The 15,983-nt window shown below is 70.1% G+C and overlaps 8 protein-coding genes across 8 annotated transcripts; 5 read left to right on the top strand and 3 right to left on the bottom strand.

Annotated features, from left to right (window-relative positions):
* Nucleotides 1-36: 36 nt before the first annotated feature.
* MICPUCDRAFT_50630 (uncharacterized protein) lies at nucleotides 37-4,855 on the top strand (the record flags this gene model as incomplete). Its single annotated transcript, XM_003055649.1, has 2 exons — nucleotides 37-4,151; nucleotides 4,298-4,855. Exons 1-2 carry the CDS (start codon nucleotides 120-122, stop codon nucleotides 4,853-4,855), a joined length of 4,590 nt encoding a protein of 1,529 aa, XP_003055695.1. The 5' UTR covers nucleotides 37-119.
* Nucleotides 4,856-5,016: 161 nt separating this feature from the next.
* On the top strand, nucleotides 5,017-5,445 carry MICPUCDRAFT_50629 (uncharacterized protein; the record flags this gene model as incomplete). Its single annotated transcript, XM_003055648.1, has 1 exon — nucleotides 5,017-5,445. The coding sequence occupies one exon, from the start codon at nucleotides 5,017-5,019 to the stop codon at nucleotides 5,443-5,445; it is 429 nt and encodes a 142-aa protein (XP_003055694.1).
* Nucleotides 5,446-5,810: 365 nt separating this feature from the next.
* MICPUCDRAFT_50628 (uncharacterized protein) lies at nucleotides 5,811-8,330 on the bottom strand (the record flags this gene model as incomplete). Its single annotated transcript, XM_003055113.1, has 1 exon — nucleotides 5,811-8,330. The coding sequence occupies one exon, from the start codon at nucleotides 8,328-8,330 to the stop codon at nucleotides 5,811-5,813; it is 2,520 nt and encodes an 839-aa protein (XP_003055159.1).
* A 299-nt stretch (nucleotides 8,331-8,629) lies between these two features.
* MICPUCDRAFT_50627 (uncharacterized protein) lies at nucleotides 8,630-9,847 on the top strand (the record flags this gene model as incomplete). Its single annotated transcript, XM_003055647.1, has 1 exon — nucleotides 8,630-9,847. One exon carries the CDS (start codon nucleotides 8,630-8,632, stop codon nucleotides 9,845-9,847), a length of 1,218 nt encoding a protein of 405 aa, XP_003055693.1.
* Nucleotides 9,848-9,972: 125 nt separating this feature from the next.
* On the bottom strand, nucleotides 9,973-10,443 carry MICPUCDRAFT_50626 (uncharacterized protein; the record flags this gene model as incomplete). Its single annotated transcript, XM_003055112.1, has 1 exon — nucleotides 9,973-10,443. The coding sequence occupies one exon, from the start codon at nucleotides 10,441-10,443 to the stop codon at nucleotides 9,973-9,975; it is 471 nt and encodes a 156-aa protein (XP_003055158.1).
* A 1,568-nt stretch (nucleotides 10,444-12,011) lies between these two features.
* On the top strand, nucleotides 12,012-13,619 carry MICPUCDRAFT_1653 (uncharacterized protein; the record flags this gene model as incomplete). Its single annotated transcript, XM_003055646.1, has 2 exons — nucleotides 12,012-12,451; nucleotides 12,746-13,619. Coding segments are annotated over 2 exons (1,314 nt in total), but the record flags the coding sequence as incomplete, so codon positions are not given.
* Nucleotides 13,620-14,439: 820 nt separating this feature from the next.
* Nucleotides 14,440-14,868, bottom strand: MICPUCDRAFT_7214 (uncharacterized protein; the record flags this gene model as incomplete). Its single annotated transcript, XM_003055111.1, has 1 exon — nucleotides 14,440-14,868. A coding segment is annotated over one exon (429 nt), but the record flags the coding sequence as incomplete, so codon positions are not given.
* Nucleotides 14,869-15,037: 169 nt separating this feature from the next.
* MICPUCDRAFT_24442 (uncharacterized protein) lies at nucleotides 15,038-15,981 on the top strand. The gene is made up of 2 exons (XM_003055645.1): nucleotides 15,038-15,616; nucleotides 15,796-15,981. Exons 1-2 carry the CDS (start codon nucleotides 15,239-15,241, stop codon nucleotides 15,859-15,861), a joined length of 444 nt encoding a protein of 147 aa, XP_003055691.1. The 5' UTR covers nucleotides 15,038-15,238; the 3' UTR covers nucleotides 15,862-15,981.
* Nucleotides 15,982-15,983: the final 2 nt, after the last annotated feature.

The raw sequence follows: 15,983 nt of genomic DNA, 5'->3' as shown, positions 1-15,983 counted from the left end.
GCGTCGCGCGAGATCCTGTCTGGAGCAATCGGAGCAATCGGAGCAAATAATCTCGAGCACCTCACGCGGGCACCTCACACCTCACGCGCCCGAGGGTCATCTCTTCGTCGACGGGCGCGATGGCGACGGAGTTCGACGAGGCGGAGATCCTCAACGACATCACCGGGAGCACGGACCCGATCCTAATCCCCGGGAAGGGCGCGCAGGCTATGCCGAAGCGCAACGCGGTCGTCATCGCCGCGCGCAAGGAGACCGCGCTCGCGACCGTCCTCCGCGCGCAACAGCGAGAGGGCTACCGCGCCGACCACCTCGTCGGGCCGATATGCCGGCACGTCCTCCTCGCGAAGAACAACAGCACGGCGTCGCAGCTGAGGCTCGCGGTGGACGTCGTCGGGCACGCGAACGTCGTCGCGGAGGACGAGGCGGGGCTCGCGTTCACGATCCGGCAGGGCATCTCGCGACGGCGAAATTTCGAAACCGACATGCGCGCGCTGGAAGCCGCGGGCGCGGGCGGCCCGGGCCCGGCGGGCCCGCTCCCCGCGACCGCGGACGAGAGCCTCGAAGCGCATCTGCGCCTTCTCATGCACGCGCCGCCTCGGCTCGCGGCGTCGATCGTGTGGGCGGACAGAGAGCTCGTGGAGCGCTACGTCAAGGGCGGAGAAGCCGCGGGGCCGGCGCCGCCGGCGAATGATGACTCCGACGCGACGAGCCCCGCCGCCGCGGTCGCCGGGCGGTTCTTCGTCCCCGACGCCGCGCGCGCGGCCGCGATCGCCGCGATCGGCCGCTGCCTCTCCCGCGCGACCGCGCTGGACGCCCTCGTCGGCGTCGCGCCGTACGGCTCGGACGCGACGGGCGCGTACAGCGACGGCGCGCGATTCGCGCAGTCGCTCTGGCGCCGCGTCGTCGGCGCGTGCTCGGGCGCGGACGACCAGCCGCCGCCGTCGCCGCGCGTGCAAATCTCCGCGCTGAACGCGGTCGCGCTGCTGATCGGCCCCGCGCTCGACGGGTGCCACCCGGTGTTGCCGCGATTATTCGCGCTGCACGCGCCGGACCCGAGCAGGTTCGGGTACTACAGCGGCGGCGGCGCGACGGACGAAGCGCGGTGGCGCGGCGCCGCGTCCGACGGCGACGGCGGAATCGCGCGCGGCGCGGCGACGAGCGCGACTGGGGACGACCCGACCGGCGCCGCGTGCCCGCTTCTCGCCGCGCTGCGGTTTGAAGCGTGCGTGCACGTGCTGACGCGAGCGGACGCGGTGACGGCGCGGGCGAACGCGTTGTCGTTGGAGTGGCGCGGCGTCGCCGCCGCCGTCGCGACGGCGCCGGCGTGCGCGGCGCTCCGCGCGGCGCCGCCGCCGAAACCGCGGACGATCGACGACCCGGTCGGCGGCGACGGCGAGGACGGCGCGCTCGCGGAGGATGATAACGCGTCGAAGGTGAACGTTTTAATGCGGTTACGCGACGCCGGGTGCGCGGCGCTCCCCGTCGCCGGCGCGCAAGCCGCGCTCGTGGAGGATCTCGAGAAGCTCCGCGCGATCGCGATGAAGGCGGCGAACGCCGCGGGCGAAAGCCTCATGCGCCGCGCGCTCGTGGAAGTGTCGCAGTGCGGCGGGTACAGCACCGGAGGGACGTGCGCGCTCGCGTGCGGGTTCGGGATGCTATCGCTGTCCGGGTCGCTTCCGAAACACGCGCAGCCGTTGGATTGGGCGTCCGCGGGGTGCGCGGCGTTGTTCGCCGCGTTCGACCGGCCGCAGACGCCGCAGGTCAACGACGCCGCGGTCGCGATGGAAGACATCCGGCCGACGCCGAGGGGTCCGATCGGCGCGGGGTTTAACTTCGACGTCCCGAGCGGCGCGAGCGCCGCCGCGGAGACCGCGGCGAAGGCGGGGAAAGCCGCGCGCGGGCTCTTTGGGAGAAAAAAAGCCGCCGCCGCCGCGCCGACGGCGCCGGCGCGGTCCGCCGCGGAGCAGCGCGCGGACGCGCTCGCGGAGGCGACGTACTCGATGTCGAAACAATCCGCGAGCGACGCGTTGCGCCTCCCGAAATGGCGCCCCAGCGACGGCGCGGACGCGGTCGCGCCGGTGTCCAAAGCCGCCGTCGCGTTCGCCATCGCCACGGCGTTGCCGACGATGCCGATTCATCAACCCCTTCCCGCGATTCGCGCGCTCGTGAACCGCGTGCGCTTGGGCCTCTGCGACCGCCCGGACCTCCGCGTCGCGGTCCTCGCGATCGCGCTCTTGACGCACGCGCGGATGCGCACGCACCCGGAGGCGATCATCGTCATGTCCCCGCTCGGGGAAATTCTCGCGGTGTACATGGACGAAGATCAGACGCCGAAACGCGCGGCGGCGGCGGCGACCGCGGCGGTTCAAAACGCGCAGCGACAGATCGCGTCGTGGACGAACGAGGACGGGAAAGCGATCGGCGGAAAGATCGCGCGCGCGGAGACCGCGGACGTCGAGGCGAGTCTTCCCGGTCTGAAAGCCGCGGCGGCGGAGGCCAACGCCGCGATGAAACAGACGCAGTTCCGCGAAGAACTCGTCGTCGCCGCGGTGGAGGGTATCCTGAGCATCAAACCTCGAAACGACGTGGAGCTCTCCGGGTGGTTACAAGTCGCGCTCGAGGCGTCCGCGACGCTGCGGACCGTGCCGCTGTGGCAGGGGTTATGCGGAAGAAGAGCCGCCGCGGACGCGACGTTTCGGTTGCTCGCGAGGCTGTGCGCGACGACGCGAGCGTGCGTCAACGCTCGACCGGGCGCGACGGACGCCGAGGGCACGCACAAAGCCGCGCAGCGCGTGCTCACCGCGCTGACGCAAGAGGTCGCGGCCGCGGCGGAGAAGGGGACGCTGGACGACGCGGCCGCGGCCGCGGCGGCGTGGATCGCGTCGAGACACTTGGACTTCGCGTCTCCCTCGGTCTCGGGGGTCGGGAGCGTCGGGACGCCCGGAGGTCCGACCGCGAGGGTCGTCACCGGGTTAGTCGCCGGGTTACTCCGAGGCGGCGTCGGCAGAGCGAGTTGGGATAAGAAAACGGCGAGCGAGCAGCGATCCGCGGGGACGCTCAGCGGGAAGGGCGGGAAAGGCGGCGGGAAGCAAGCGAGAGACGAGGCGTCCGCGGCGGCGGCGGCGATGGCCGGCCTCGCGTGCGTCGACCTCCTCGCGCAGCGGTGCCCCGCGATGATCCCCGGACTCGCGAAGTTGATGACGGACGTGGGGAACTCGACGGAGGGCGGCGTCGAGAACATCGGGCACGCCGCGAGCGCGCGCGCGAAGACGACGCGCGCGCGGCTCGCGCTCGCCGCGGCGGCGACGGAAACGGGCGCGGACGCCGCGGCGGCGGGCGAGAACGGCGGTCGAACGCCGCCGTCGCGTCCGCCGCCGCCGACGCCGCCGACGCCGCCGGACGTCTTCCCTCCGTCCGCGCCGCCGCCGCCGCTGCTCCTCTCCCACCTCGCCGACGGCGGCGGTCGAACGCACGGCGCGTCGAGCGAGAGCGACTGGTCGTTGACCTCCGCGGCGTGGCGCGCGCTGCACGCGGACGTCGTCGACGGCTTCGCGAGCCGCCCGCCCGTCGCTCGCGTGCCCCTCAGCGGAACGTCGGACCCGCTGTACGTCGAAGCGTCGCATGTCGCGTCCCCCGGCGCGCGACGTCTCACGGTCATCTTCCGCTGCCGCCCGCCGCCGACGTCGAACGCGCCGAACGCCGCGGGCGCGTCCGCCGCCGCGCTCGCCGGGTTGCTCAAGATTGGCCTGGAAGGCGCGTGCGCGCTCGTGGACGGCGCGTCGAGCGCGGCGGCGAGGTTAGGGACGCCGTCCGCCGCGGTCGAGCGAGCGACGCTTCAGCCCCCGCGCGAGGGCCGCGTCCCCGGGCACGCGATACGAACCGTCGGCGCTGGATGCGACGAGGAGTCCGTCGTCGCCGTCGACGTCGCGGTGATTCGATTCGGACGCGTCGCGATTCGCCCGCTCGTGATTTACGACGGCCCGGAAGGACGCGCGACGCTTCGATGCGCCGCGTACGCGGTCCCGCTCACGGAGCTCCTCGCGCCCGCGCCGACGTCGCTCGCGGACTTCGACCGGCTGTGGAGCCTCCTCCCGGCGACCATCTCGCACGAGGTTGAGGTCCCGACGGCGGGCGCGCGCGTCGCCGCGGCGGTGAGACTGCTTCCCATACGACCCCGTTCGCGTGGTGCACGCCGTTCCTTATTAAGGACTTTTCCCGTCGCCACTCTTCACCCGCGCTTCCCTTTCAACGTTTGACCGGTAAGACGTTCGACTGACCGATCGCTTCACCCACGCAGGCGTTGGAACATTTCGCCGGCGACGCGCTCGCGGTGGCGGTCGCCGCCCTCCGCGGCGAGCGCCCGGGCGGGTCGAAGCGAGAGCGGGAACGTGAGAAGAAGCGCGCGCCGTTCGCGCGCGCGGGCGGGTACCAGCTCCGCGCGAGCGGCGCCGCGTGCGAGTGTTTCAGCGCGGTGACGTGGTCGGGGGACCACTTGCTTCTCGCCGCGTTCGTTCGAAGCGACGGCGTCGCGACGCTCGAGTACCGGAGCCGTTCCGCGGAGACGCTCGAGCCGATCGATAAGGACCCGGCCGGGTGGTTGGAGGCGTTCACGGGCGACGTGTTGAGGCCGCGGCGACGCGAGCGCGCGGGCGGCGGCGCCGGCGCGGGGTCGATCGACGACGACGACGGCGAGGCGTCGGCGTCGGACGCCGGCGGCGGCGGCGGCGGCGGCGGCGGCGGCGGAGCGACGAGGCGGCTGACCGCGGAGGAGCTCGCGTTGGGGCCGTCCGGGGACGGGACTGGGGTGAAGCTGCACGACGCGGTGTTGAGGGAGTGGAAGGCGCTCGCGGCGTGACGTGTGGGTGCGCGCGCGCGTGGTACGTGTAGTGTTGAACGTACAGTAGACTTACTAGGTTTCGCCCGGATTTGCGGAGAATCGATCGTCCCGGCCGCTGTCCGCTTCGGCCGCGTCGAGGAGGTTTATCTCAGCGCCTTCGTCACTTCCGCGCGCGCGCCATGGCACGCGTCGCGCTCGCGTCGTCGCCATGGCGGCCGCACGCGACGCCGGCGCTGATGGGCGGCATGGGGAGCAGACTCGCGAGGGTTCGACGCGCGTCGGCGCCGTGCCCGCCACCGCACGTCCGCGGGAGGCACGCTACCCCGGACAACAACTTTCTCACGTGGTGCGAGGAGAACTTTGAGCGAGGACTCCTGAAGGAGTACGTCGACCCGGACAGGGGACCGACGGAGGTGACGCGGGGGTCGCACTACAGAGCGCTGTGGAAGTGCGCGGCGTGCGGCTACGAGTGGCGGGCGATGGTGAACAACCGCACAATCCACGCCCAGGGGATGCCCGGCGTGCTCGGGCCGAGTCGCCAGCTCGACGAACAACTTCGTCGCGTGGTGCGAGAAGAACGGCGAGCTAGGGAAGAAACTCCTCGATGAGTACGTCGACCCAGACAGGAAGCCAACGGAGGCGATGCGAGCGTCGCACTACAAGGCGATATGGAAGTGTGCCACGTGCGGCCACGAGTGGCGGGCGGTGATGCACAGCCGCACGAAGAGCGACAAACCCAGGGGATGCCCGGCGTGCAACCGCGCGCGGAGGAACGCGCAAAGTCAAAGCGGTCGACGCGTCCCGCCTGCCGCGACTCGATAGATCGCATGAAAGAATCGTGAGTCTAACAAGCAAGACGTCCCACGGAGCCCACACCAGTCGACGCGTCAACCCCGAGGACCCACGCGTGCGCCGCGTCCCTCCCCGCGGCGACGGCGGGCGACTTCGTAGATTAGCTAGACCAAGTGCCCTTCTACGCAACCCGGCTCACTTCGGCGAGCAACACGCGCGTCGTGATCGACCCAAACTTCACGAGCACCTCCCTCGCGCCCTCGTCGACGTCGAGCACCTCCGCCTCCGCGCCGCCGAGCCTTCGCACGATCACGACGGACCCGACCTTCGGGGTCCATCCTCGGCCGTCGGCGCCGTCTCCCGCGTCGCCGTCGCCGTCGCCGCCGCCGTCGCGATTCTTCTCACCCGGGACGGCTTCCCCGCGCGCGTCGAACGTCCACCCTCTCGGCAACGCCTCCGACGCGAACGCCTCGAGCTCCTCGCGCGTCTCCGCGAGCGCTAACGTCGTCTCCGCGTCCCGCATCGCCTCCACGCCGCGTCGCTCCGCGGTCTCCACGCAAATCTCTTCTCGCAGACGCAAGTGCTTCGCGCCGCGGAGGAAGACGTCGTCGTGGAGCGCCTCCGCGCGCGTCAACGCCGCCGCCGCCGACGCCGCGCGCTCTTCCTGCGACGCGCGCTCGCGTTCGAGCGCGCTCGCGAGCTCGCTGACGTCGTCGACCGCGGTGACGGTGGCAGCGCCGGCGCCGTCGTCGTCGTCGCCGCGCAGCCCCGCGGCGCGTCGCTGCCGCCGCCACCGCTTCTCCGCGCGGTCCGCGACGCCGGCGTCCAACCCCAACCCGCGCGCGATCGCGAGCGCGTTGCTCTCCCCGGACGCGCCCCACAACAACCGATACGTCGGTCGCAGCGTCGCGGCGTCGAACTCGACCGCCGCGTTCGCGGCGCCGACCATCCCGCCGTCGCCGCCGTCGCCGCCCGCGAGCGCTTTGACCTCGTCGTAGTGCGACGTCGCGACGACGAGCCGGCACGCGTCCGCCGACGCGCGAAGCACGGCCGAGGCGAGCGCGGCGCCCTCCGCCGGGTCCGTCCCGCCCCCGGGCTCGTCCAGCAACACCACGGTGTATCGCTTCGCGTCGGTATCGTCCCTCGACGCGCGGAGGATGCGCTGTAATCGTCGCAAGTGCGCGCTGAACGTGGAGAGGCCGCCTTCGAGGTCGAGCGACTGCGCGTCGCCGAGATCCGCGAGGACGGTTTTCGTCCACGGCACTCTCGCGTCGGCGCCCGCGGCGCCGCGCGCGACGGGGAGGTGTAACCCCGCGCGCGCCATGAGAAGGCACAAGCCTAATAGCTTCAGCGACGCGGTCTTTCCGCCGGTGTTCGGGCCGGTGATGGCGACGAGGGAGGTGCGAGGGGGGACGACGAAGTCGATGGGGACGACGGACGAAGCCGACGACGTCGACGGCTTTTCATCCTCTTCGCCGTCGTCGTCCTCGCCCTCGCCCTCGTCGTCGTCGTCGTCGCCCTCGCCCTCGCCGTCCCATCCTTCTGTGCTCTCGCTCGCGCCGATCGTCCCGCCGCGCGGGAGCTTCGGCAGCGTGCGCTGCAGCAGCAGCGGGTGCCTCGCCCCGGGCAGCCGCACGCACCCCCCGCCGCCGCCGCCGTCGTCGTCGTCGTCGCCGTCGCCGTCGGTCCCTCCCACCACCTTCACCGGCGACGCGTCGAGCCACGCCGCGTGCTTCGCCTTCGCGCGCGTCGCGTCCACCGCGCCGAGCGCCTCCACGGCCTCCGTCAACCCCTCGCCGTCGTCCGCGCCGAGCACGAGCGCGGTGAGCGTCCGCAAGACGCGCTCAATCTCCGCGTCCTCCTTCGCGTTCAACTCCGCGATGGCGTTATTCAACGGCACCGCGCCCGCGGGCTCCTTAAACACCGTCTGCCCGCTCCCGGACGCGCCCAAGATGACCCCCTCCATCTCGCTCTGCGCGCCAGCCTTGATCGGGATGCACTCGCGGTTCAGCCGCGTGACGATCTGCGCGCGCTCCGCGAAGTTTTTCCGCGCCATGTAATCCGCCGTCTCCCGCAGCAGCTCGCGCAGCTCGCGCTCGGCGTCTCTCCGCGCGTCCCTGATGGCGCGCAGCGCGTCGGACGCGTCGTCGAGCACGTTCCCGCCCGGGACCGCGACGCATCGGCGTATCTCCGTCTCGACGTCTCGAGGCGTCGACGCGAGCGGCGACGCGAGCGAGACGAGCGGCGCGAACGCCGCCGCCGCCGCGTCGGCGTCCGAGGTTGTCGCGACGAGCGACTCGACGGAGGCCCACACGCGCGCCGCCGCGGTCATCGTCGACGCGATGTCCGCCAACGACGCGCCGCTGAGCGTCTTCCCGCTCGCGGCGCCGCGAATGAACGCGCGGACGTCCTTCGTGCCCTCGAACGCGCTCGTGGGGAGCGCGCCGGCGTCGCACGCGGCGACGCACGCGGTCGTCTCGGAGAGCCATCGCGCGGAGATCGCGGGCGACGCGCCGAGAGGGAGGAACGGCGTGCACGCGCGGAAGCCGAGCACGGTCGCGGTGAACGACCGGACCTGCGACGAGAGCTCCGGCCACTGCAGGAGCTCGCGCGCTTCCGCGTCGAGCTCCTCCGCGGTCGGCTCGCGTCGCGCCTCGTCGTCGTCGTCGTCGTCCTCGTCCTCCTCCTCCTCCGCGACCATCTCTTGGAGCGCGCGCGCGACGACGCCGCGGCGTCGCCGATGTGGCCGCGCGCGCGCGCGAGCGCCGACGCGCCCGCGCGACGAAGACGACGACGACGCGCGCGGCGTGCCATCCCGCCGCGGGGGCGCGAGCGCGGCCGCTGCCGTCGTCGCCATCTGCGCGCCGGGCTCTGCGCGACGACGTGGCTGGAAGAGGGTTTGAGGGTTGTGGTTCTTTAGGTTTCTTTCAGGTGTTTTTTCACCCATCCCTCAGTTTCAACATTTGATCGTGTCCCCTTTCAATTGACCGATGAAAATGTATGGCCAGTCGCAAAAATGCCTTGACGACGAGATTCGCTCCGCTCGCGGCGAACGTCAGTCGACGCCGCGCGCCGTCGTCGACTCGCTCGATGGGACACAAGGGCAAGAGCAAGAGGGCGCGCGAGGGGAAGAGCCGCGGCGGCGACCGCGGCGGCGGGAGCGGGAACGACGCCCCCGCGCCTCCGTCGCCCCCGCGTCCGCACAACTTCGTCCGCGACGCCGGCCCCGGATGCGTCATCGCGCACGTCCCCGAGGGCGGCGCGGGCGCGGCATCGTCGCTGCGTCCTCCGCCGTGGGCGCTCGGCGCCGAGCGCGTCCGCCTCCGGGACTACCCGCCCGGGACGACGTTCCCGGACCTCGCGGTGGACCCGGACGACGGCGTGTTGACGGTCGTGAACGCGTCGGAGTCGCACCGCGTCTTCTACGTCACCGTGTACGACGGCGCGGTCCTCGACGCGGACGGCGCGCCGTTCCCCGCCGGCGCCGCCGTCGACAACGACGGCGCGACGCGCGCGTGCGTGACGTTCATCCTGAAGATCCCTCCCATGGTCATGCTGCACGCGGCGACGCTGAGCGACCCAATGCGCTCGGAGATCGAGTCCGACGTCCAGGACTGGCGCGCGCATCCCGCGCCCGACGACGCGCATCGATCGCTGTGCGGCTTTCCTCTCGGCGCCGACCGCGCGCCGTATCTGTGCACGCAAGGCGAGGGCGGGCACCTGACGCACTTTTTCGCGGGGAACCAGCACGCGATCGACTTCCGCTGCGACGAGGGCTGCGACGTTCTAGCGGTGAGGGACGGGGTCGTGGAGGAGGTCGTTCAGGAGAACACGCTGACGGGGGTGGCGACAAGGAACCTGTACAAGTGGAACAGCGTCATGCTGCGATGCGACGACGACGACGGGAACGCCGACGCCGACCCTCTGTTCGTGGAGTACGTGCACATCAAGGCGAACAGCGCGCGCGTGAAGGTCGGCGATAGGGTGAAGAGGGGGGATAAACTCTGCGAGAGCGGCGGCGTCGGGTTCTCCCCGGAGCCGCATCTGCACTTCACTGCGTTTCGGAGTAAGGAGCCGACGGCGGCGACGACGCGGACGCTGTTCGACGGCGGCCGCGCGGGGCCGTACGTCCCGGTAGCGGGGCGGTGGTACGACGCGGGGGGGGAGGTGTGCGTCGACGGAGGAGAGGAAGAGGACGGCCGCGTGGCGACTGAGTAGCTGTAGCGAACGAAACGAAACGAACGATCGATAGAAACGGCGACGTCTTCTCTCTACGCGACCACAGCTGTGCATCCTCCGTTCTTTTCCGGGCGCGCGGGAGCCGTCGCCGCCGCCGCCGCCGCTCAGTTCTGGAGCTTGCGAAGGAGCGACGAGCCGGTCAACGCCGCGCCGAACCCGACCGCGCACGCGCTCGCGAGGACGACCTGCGCCGCGATCGACGCCGCGCCGTCGTCGGGAATTACGTACACCGCCCCCGCGCCCGCCGCGGCGAGGAGGAATCCGAGCGTGGAGATCTTTCCCGGCGCGCCGCGATCGTAGATGAGCGCCTGCCCTTTGCTCAGGAGCCCAGCCTTCTCGATCCCCGCGAGGTCGATCCCGTCCGCGATGCCGATCAGGCCGAGCTCCTCCGCGGCGGTGACCGCCTTGCCGATGAGGCGCAGGTCCGCAGCCTTCGTGAGCACCTTCGGCTTGCCCTGCTTCGCGGCCGCGCGGACGACGACCGCGGCGCGCGCGCGACGGGTGTCGGTCGCGACGCCGCTCGTCTTCGCGGCGAGCTTCGTGGAGACGAGGGAGGAGGTCATCGTGGAGGCCATCCTGTGGAGGGGATAGCGTGGTGGTGGGGGGGCGGGGAGGGAGGGGATGAGACGCGTCGGATGGGGTGGGAGGAGGAGGGCGTCGCGTCGGCGAGCGATCGATCGGCCGCGCGTCGTCGCGTTTCGAGGCGAAGTCCTTAAGGATCGGCGTCCACCTCGCCAACGCGGTCGTATGGGGACCAGTGTGAGATAGAACCCTGTTTCGGGATACGCGAGCGCGGGATCGTTATCGCGACGAATCGTCGCGCTGCCGCGTCTTCTCGCGGGCGACGGCGCGCGAGCGACGCGCGACGCGCGGACGGCGGCGGCGTCGTCCGCGAGTCGTGGAGAGGAATCGCGCGCGGGACGGACCTGACGTGTGCGCGCGTGCGAGTGTGGCGCGGCGACGCGCCGCGGACGCGACGTCTTCCTAGAGCAGCGCGAGGAAGGAGAGTCGTGCCAGCTGCCAGAATCTCCGCGGCTTCCGCTCGCGACGGCCAATCGCGTCGAGAGATGCGCGATTCAGTCTGTTTGCTCACAGCACGAATCTCGCGTACTCTACTACGACGGAAGGAGCTGAGTTGTTAAGGGGATGCGATGTCGGCGAAACGAGCACTCTCGAGCGCCGGCGCCGCGTCTCGAGCGCTCCCCGTCGCGCGCGCTCCCTCCCCCCATCCCCCGTCGCCATGGGCGGCCCGACGACGGTGTTCGTTCGGAACCTCCCGTACTCGTGCGGCGACAAGGGCCTCGAGGAGGCCTTCTCCGAGATCGGTCCGGTAAAGGAAGCGTTCATCGTCGCGGAGAAGAAGGGCGAGGGCGGGAAGAGCAAGGGGTTCGGGTTCGTGCACTTCGCGCTCGCGGAGGACGCCGCGACCGCGGTGAGCAAGTCCGGGACGTTCGTCGTGGAGGGGCGGCCGGTGACGATCGACGTCGCGAAGCAGAAGCTCGGGACGAAGAGCGAGGGATTGATCCACGGGAAGCCCATCGAAGGCGGCGGCGGCGGCGGCGGCGACGGCGACGACCGCGACGCGCGGGGGGGGCTCGGCGGCGGCGCCGCGCGCGAGGACGACGGCGACGACAGCGACAGCGACGCGCCGAAGACGACCGCCGCGGGGCGGCCGCGGGACGCGGCGCGCGCGCGGGGCGACGCGCCGGGAGGCGCGCCGCGCGCGGCGCGACCGCAGCGATCGCATCGCAAACCGTCCGAGGATGAAAAAGCGTCGCTGGAGAAGGCGGCGCGCACGGTGGCGATCGGCGGCCTCAAGCTCGCGGGCGAGCCCGACGGGATCGACCCGACCGCCGCGATCGACGCCGCGAGAGCGATCGGCGACGTCGAGGACGTCGTCTCCCCCGCGCCGGTACCAGTGGTGGCGTCCGCGAAGCTTCGAAACGACGGCTGCCGTCGCGGCGTCGCGTTGGTGACCTACGCGAGAGCCTCCGACGCTCGACGCGCGGTCGCGGAGCTTCACCGCGCGATGCCCGGGGTCGGGAAGCGCAAAGCGCAGAAGATGAAAGGCGCTCTGAAAGCGGGCGCGGGCGGCGCGGTCGACGAGGGCGTCGAGATGCTGTGGGCGCGGGCGCTCGGCGGGGAGGGCGCGAGGCCGAAGAGTTGGCGCGTCATCGTCCGAAACGTCTCCTTCAAAGCCGCGGAGGCGGAGATACGCGCCGCGATGAGCGCCGCCGGGTTCGTGTGGGAGCTGACGATCCCGAAGGACTTCCACGGTAAGCCGAAAGGGTTCGCGTTCGCGGCGTACACGCGAAAGGCGGACGCGGAGAGAGCGGTGAAGGAGGTGAACGCGACGGCGATCGCGGGGCGGCAGATCGCGGTCGACTGGGCGATGAGCAAGCACGAGTACAACGAGGCGCAGCTGAAGCAGAAAGAGGAGGAGGGGGCGGAGGAGGAGAGCGAGGAGGGGAGCGACGGCGAGGACGACGACGGGTCCGGGTCGGAGTCGGAGTCGGAGTCGGGCGACGATTCGGGATCCGAGTATGAGTCTGAGTCTGAGTCGTCGTCGGAGTCGGAGTCGGAGTCGTCGGAATCCGACGACGAAGACGAAGAGGCCCCGGAGGAGGACGCAGACCCCGACGCGATGACGCGCCGCGTTATGAACACGTTCCTGGACAGCGCCGACGCGAACGACGGCGAGAGCGACGGGAAGGTCAAGTACGCGAGCCGTAAAGAAGCGCGAAACGCGGCCAAGGCGGCGAGAATCGAAAAAGCGAAAGCCCGCGCCGCCGCGCGAGACGCGGAGAGGGAGGCGAAAGACAGGCGTCGAGACGCCGCCGCCGCGAACGATCGCGACGGCGACGGCGACGGCGACAGCGACAGCGACAGTCAGCCGCCGCCGCTCCCCGGGAAGGGCGCGAAGACGCCGCCGCCCGCGGGCGCGAGCGTGTTCGTGCGCGACCTCCCGACGGATGCCTCGAAGCAGTCGCTCTTCGAGCGGATGCAAAAGTTTGGGAAAGTCCGGTCGTGCCGCGTCGTCCTGGATAAGACCACCGGACGCTCGAAGGGCACCGCGTTCGTGGACTTCGTCGACGCCGCGTCCGCGTCGCGGGCGATAGAGGCGGCGGGGAAGGTCGAAGGCGGCGGCGTCAAGGTGGCGGGAAGACGGTTGAACATCGCGCTCGCCGTGAGCGCGACGGACGCCGCCGATTTGGCGACGGCGAAATCGAAAGCGTTCGCGACGGACGCGAAGAAACGCCGCGACGGCCCGCGCGATAACCGCAATCTGTACCTCGCGACGGAGGGACAAATACACGAGGAAGGGCCCGCCGCGCAGGGGGTCTCGCGGGAAGACATCATGAAGCGCCGCCGCGCGAAAGAGGAGCAGAAGATGAAGCTGAAAAATCCAAACTTTTTCATATCGAAAAATCGGTTGCAGGTGCGAAACGTGCCCCCGGAGGTGGACCAGAAGCAACTGAAGAAGATCTTCCACGACGCGGTGCTGCAGCGAGCGACGAAGGCGAACCCGAAGGTTCTGCACGCGAGGCTTCTGATCGACAACACGCGGCCGGACGCGAACGGGAAACCGCGAAGCCGCGGCATCGGATTCGTCGAGTTTGACGCGCACGACCACGCGCTCGCGGCGCTTCGGACGTTGAACAACAACCCGACGATCTTCACGGCGGCGAAGCGGCCGATCGTCGAGTTCGCGGTCGAGGACGCGCGAGCGGTGAAGAAGCTCGAGAGGCGGAGGGACGGTCTGAACAAGGCGCAGAGGGAGCGGAATTCGGCGGAGGGGGAGGAGGGGAAAAAGCCGGGGGGGCCCAAGGCTGACCGAACGGCGCGGCGGATACAGAAGAGGAAAGAGCGGAAGGAGGATCGGAAGACTGCGGCGGCCGCGGCGAGGGGCGACGGCGACGGCGGCGGCGGCGGCGGCGGCGGCGGCGGCGGCGGCGGCGGCGGCGGCGGCGGCGACGACGGCGAGGAGAACCCCGCGGCGGCGAAGAAGAAGAAGACGAAGAAGAAGCGGAAGGTTGAGGAACCGAAGCCGAAGCAGCCGCGACAGGAGCGAGCGGCGCAAAAGCAAAAGCAAAAGCAAAAGCCGCAGCGGAGTCGCGAGCCTCGTCGCGACCGCGACGAGGACTTGATAAACGACGCGGACCTCGGCCCGGCGCCGAAGAAGCGACGCGGCGGCGAGAGGCGCGACCGCGTGGACGACCTCGTGGACATGTACTTTGGTAAACGGTAAACGAGGGAAAGGGTTAGACTGACGAAGCCGACGACGGAGCCGGCCGCGGGCGCGAACGACGGTTCGAACGACCACTAAGAGGTAGCTATCATAAAACGTACGCGTGTAGACTATTACGACGAAAGAAAAGAATCGAGGAGAAACGAAACGCGCGACGGCGCGTCGCGAGATGTCACCGGATCCGCGACGACGACTCCGGAAACCGCGTCAACAGCCGCCGATCCCCCGCCGCGTTTTCACCGCCGTCGTCGTCCTCGTCGTCCTCGTCGCTCTCTCCTCCTCCCCCCATGCCCGGCGGCATCACCGTCGGCCCCGCGATCGCGCGCACGCTCGCGGGGAGTATGCACGGCGCGCACTGGTTCGCGACGACCGCGATCCGCGCCAGGCGGTTGATGTACCCTGGCGGCTTCCGTCCCGTGAGTTCCACGCACAGATCTTCCACGAACGAGTTGCAGTTGCGCTCGAGCAGGTGGTACGCGCAGCCGAGGTAGCTCGTCTCCCCCATGTTCTCCACCGCGCGCGCCACCTCGCTCGGACTCATCGTCGTGTGCCCGACGACGACGGTCTTCCGGAAGCGCGCCGGCGGCGGCGCCTCCCTCGGGGCCGTGTCGAAGATGCCGCTGCATCGCTGGTCGTGGCCGCCGAACGCGTACTCCCTTCCGTGCACCTCGAGACCGCTGTGGTAGACGCCCAGGCCGAGGAGGTGCGTGTACTCGTTGAATCCGTTCAGGTCGTAGATGTTTACCGCGACCGGGTGCGGCATCGCGCCCGGGCGGGGGTGGGGGGGACGGCCGCTCGCGCGCCGCGATCTGACGCGCCGCAGCCTCGTGATGACGAACAGAACTGAAGTTCCAGTTCGTCGTCTGTTTGAAGTGACAAGTGTCCGGAAAAAGAAGGGCGCGCGCGTTCACTCCGTCGTCGCGCGCGCGGGAACTCGAACGTCGCCCCCGCGACCGGGCTCGAGACGCGCTCGCTGTCCGTTCGCATCGCACGGTGAGACCCCCTCGCGCGCGTCCTCGGCGAAAGATAGACGACCGCCGCGCGGGAGGACGGGATCTCTGTCTGGGAAGAGGCGAAGAGCGCGTTTATTAGGGCGGAAACGAACGAAACAGTCGCGGACGATGACGATCCGGTTCCTCCTCCTCGTGAACAAGCAAGGTCAGACGCGCCTGGCGAACTACAACGAGAACGTCCCGCAGGAGGAGCGCAGGCAGATCGAGGGCGAGATCGTCCGCAAGTGCCTCGCGCGCTCGGACGAGCAGTGCAACATCGTCGAACACAGAAACTACAAAGTCATCTACCGCAGATACGCGTCTCTGTTCTTCATCGTCGGCGTGGACGAGCACGAGAACGAGCTCGCGATACACGAGTTCATTCACTGCGTCGTGGAGACGCTGGACAGACACTTCGGGAACGTGTGCGAGCTCGACATCATGTTTCACCTCGAGAGCGTGCACTACGTTCTCGACGAGATGATGATGAACGGGCAGATATTCGAGGTGCGTTCTTCTCACACTGGTTCCCATACGACCGCGCTGGCGTGGTGAACGCCGATCCTTAAGGACTTCGCCCGGCGTGTCTCTCCGTCGCTCTCGTCCAATCAAACATCCACGTCATCAAATAAGTAACCAATCACATCACTTCCCGCCACATCACCCACCAATCAAACGACCCTGAGACGAACCGACGCGCCGTGTTGAGTCAAGTGAAGGAGTTCGACGCGCCGCCGGCGTCGTCGTCGTGACGGGACGCGAGGCGTTCTAATAGGGTTCATGTAGAGGTAGTGCTTGTAGGTAGGGTTTCGTGTGCGTGAGACTTCGTGTACACGTACGGTAGACGACGAATCGAATCAGAGTATCTTGTCCA

This window comes from Micromonas pusilla (genome assembly GCF_000151265.4).
Source record: "Micromonas pusilla CCMP1545 genomic scaffold MICPUCscaffold_1, whole genome shotgun sequence".
NCBI lineage: Eukaryota > Viridiplantae > Chlorophyta > Mamiellophyceae > Mamiellales > Mamiellaceae > Micromonas > Micromonas pusilla.
Note: the sequence above shows the minus strand (reverse complement) of the source record. Positions and strands in the feature narration are given on the sequence as shown.

Bases quoted from the DNA above. Each gene is read 5' to 3' on its own strand.
- MICPUCDRAFT_24442 (XM_003055645.1), top strand. From the start codon at position 15,239: ATGACGATCCGGTTCCTCCTCCTCGTGAACAAGCAAGGTCAGACGCGC. The intron at 15,617-15,795 runs GTGCGTTCTTCT...AACGACCCTGAG, and splicing joins TGAACGGGCAGATATTCGAG to ACGAACCGACGCGCCGTGTT.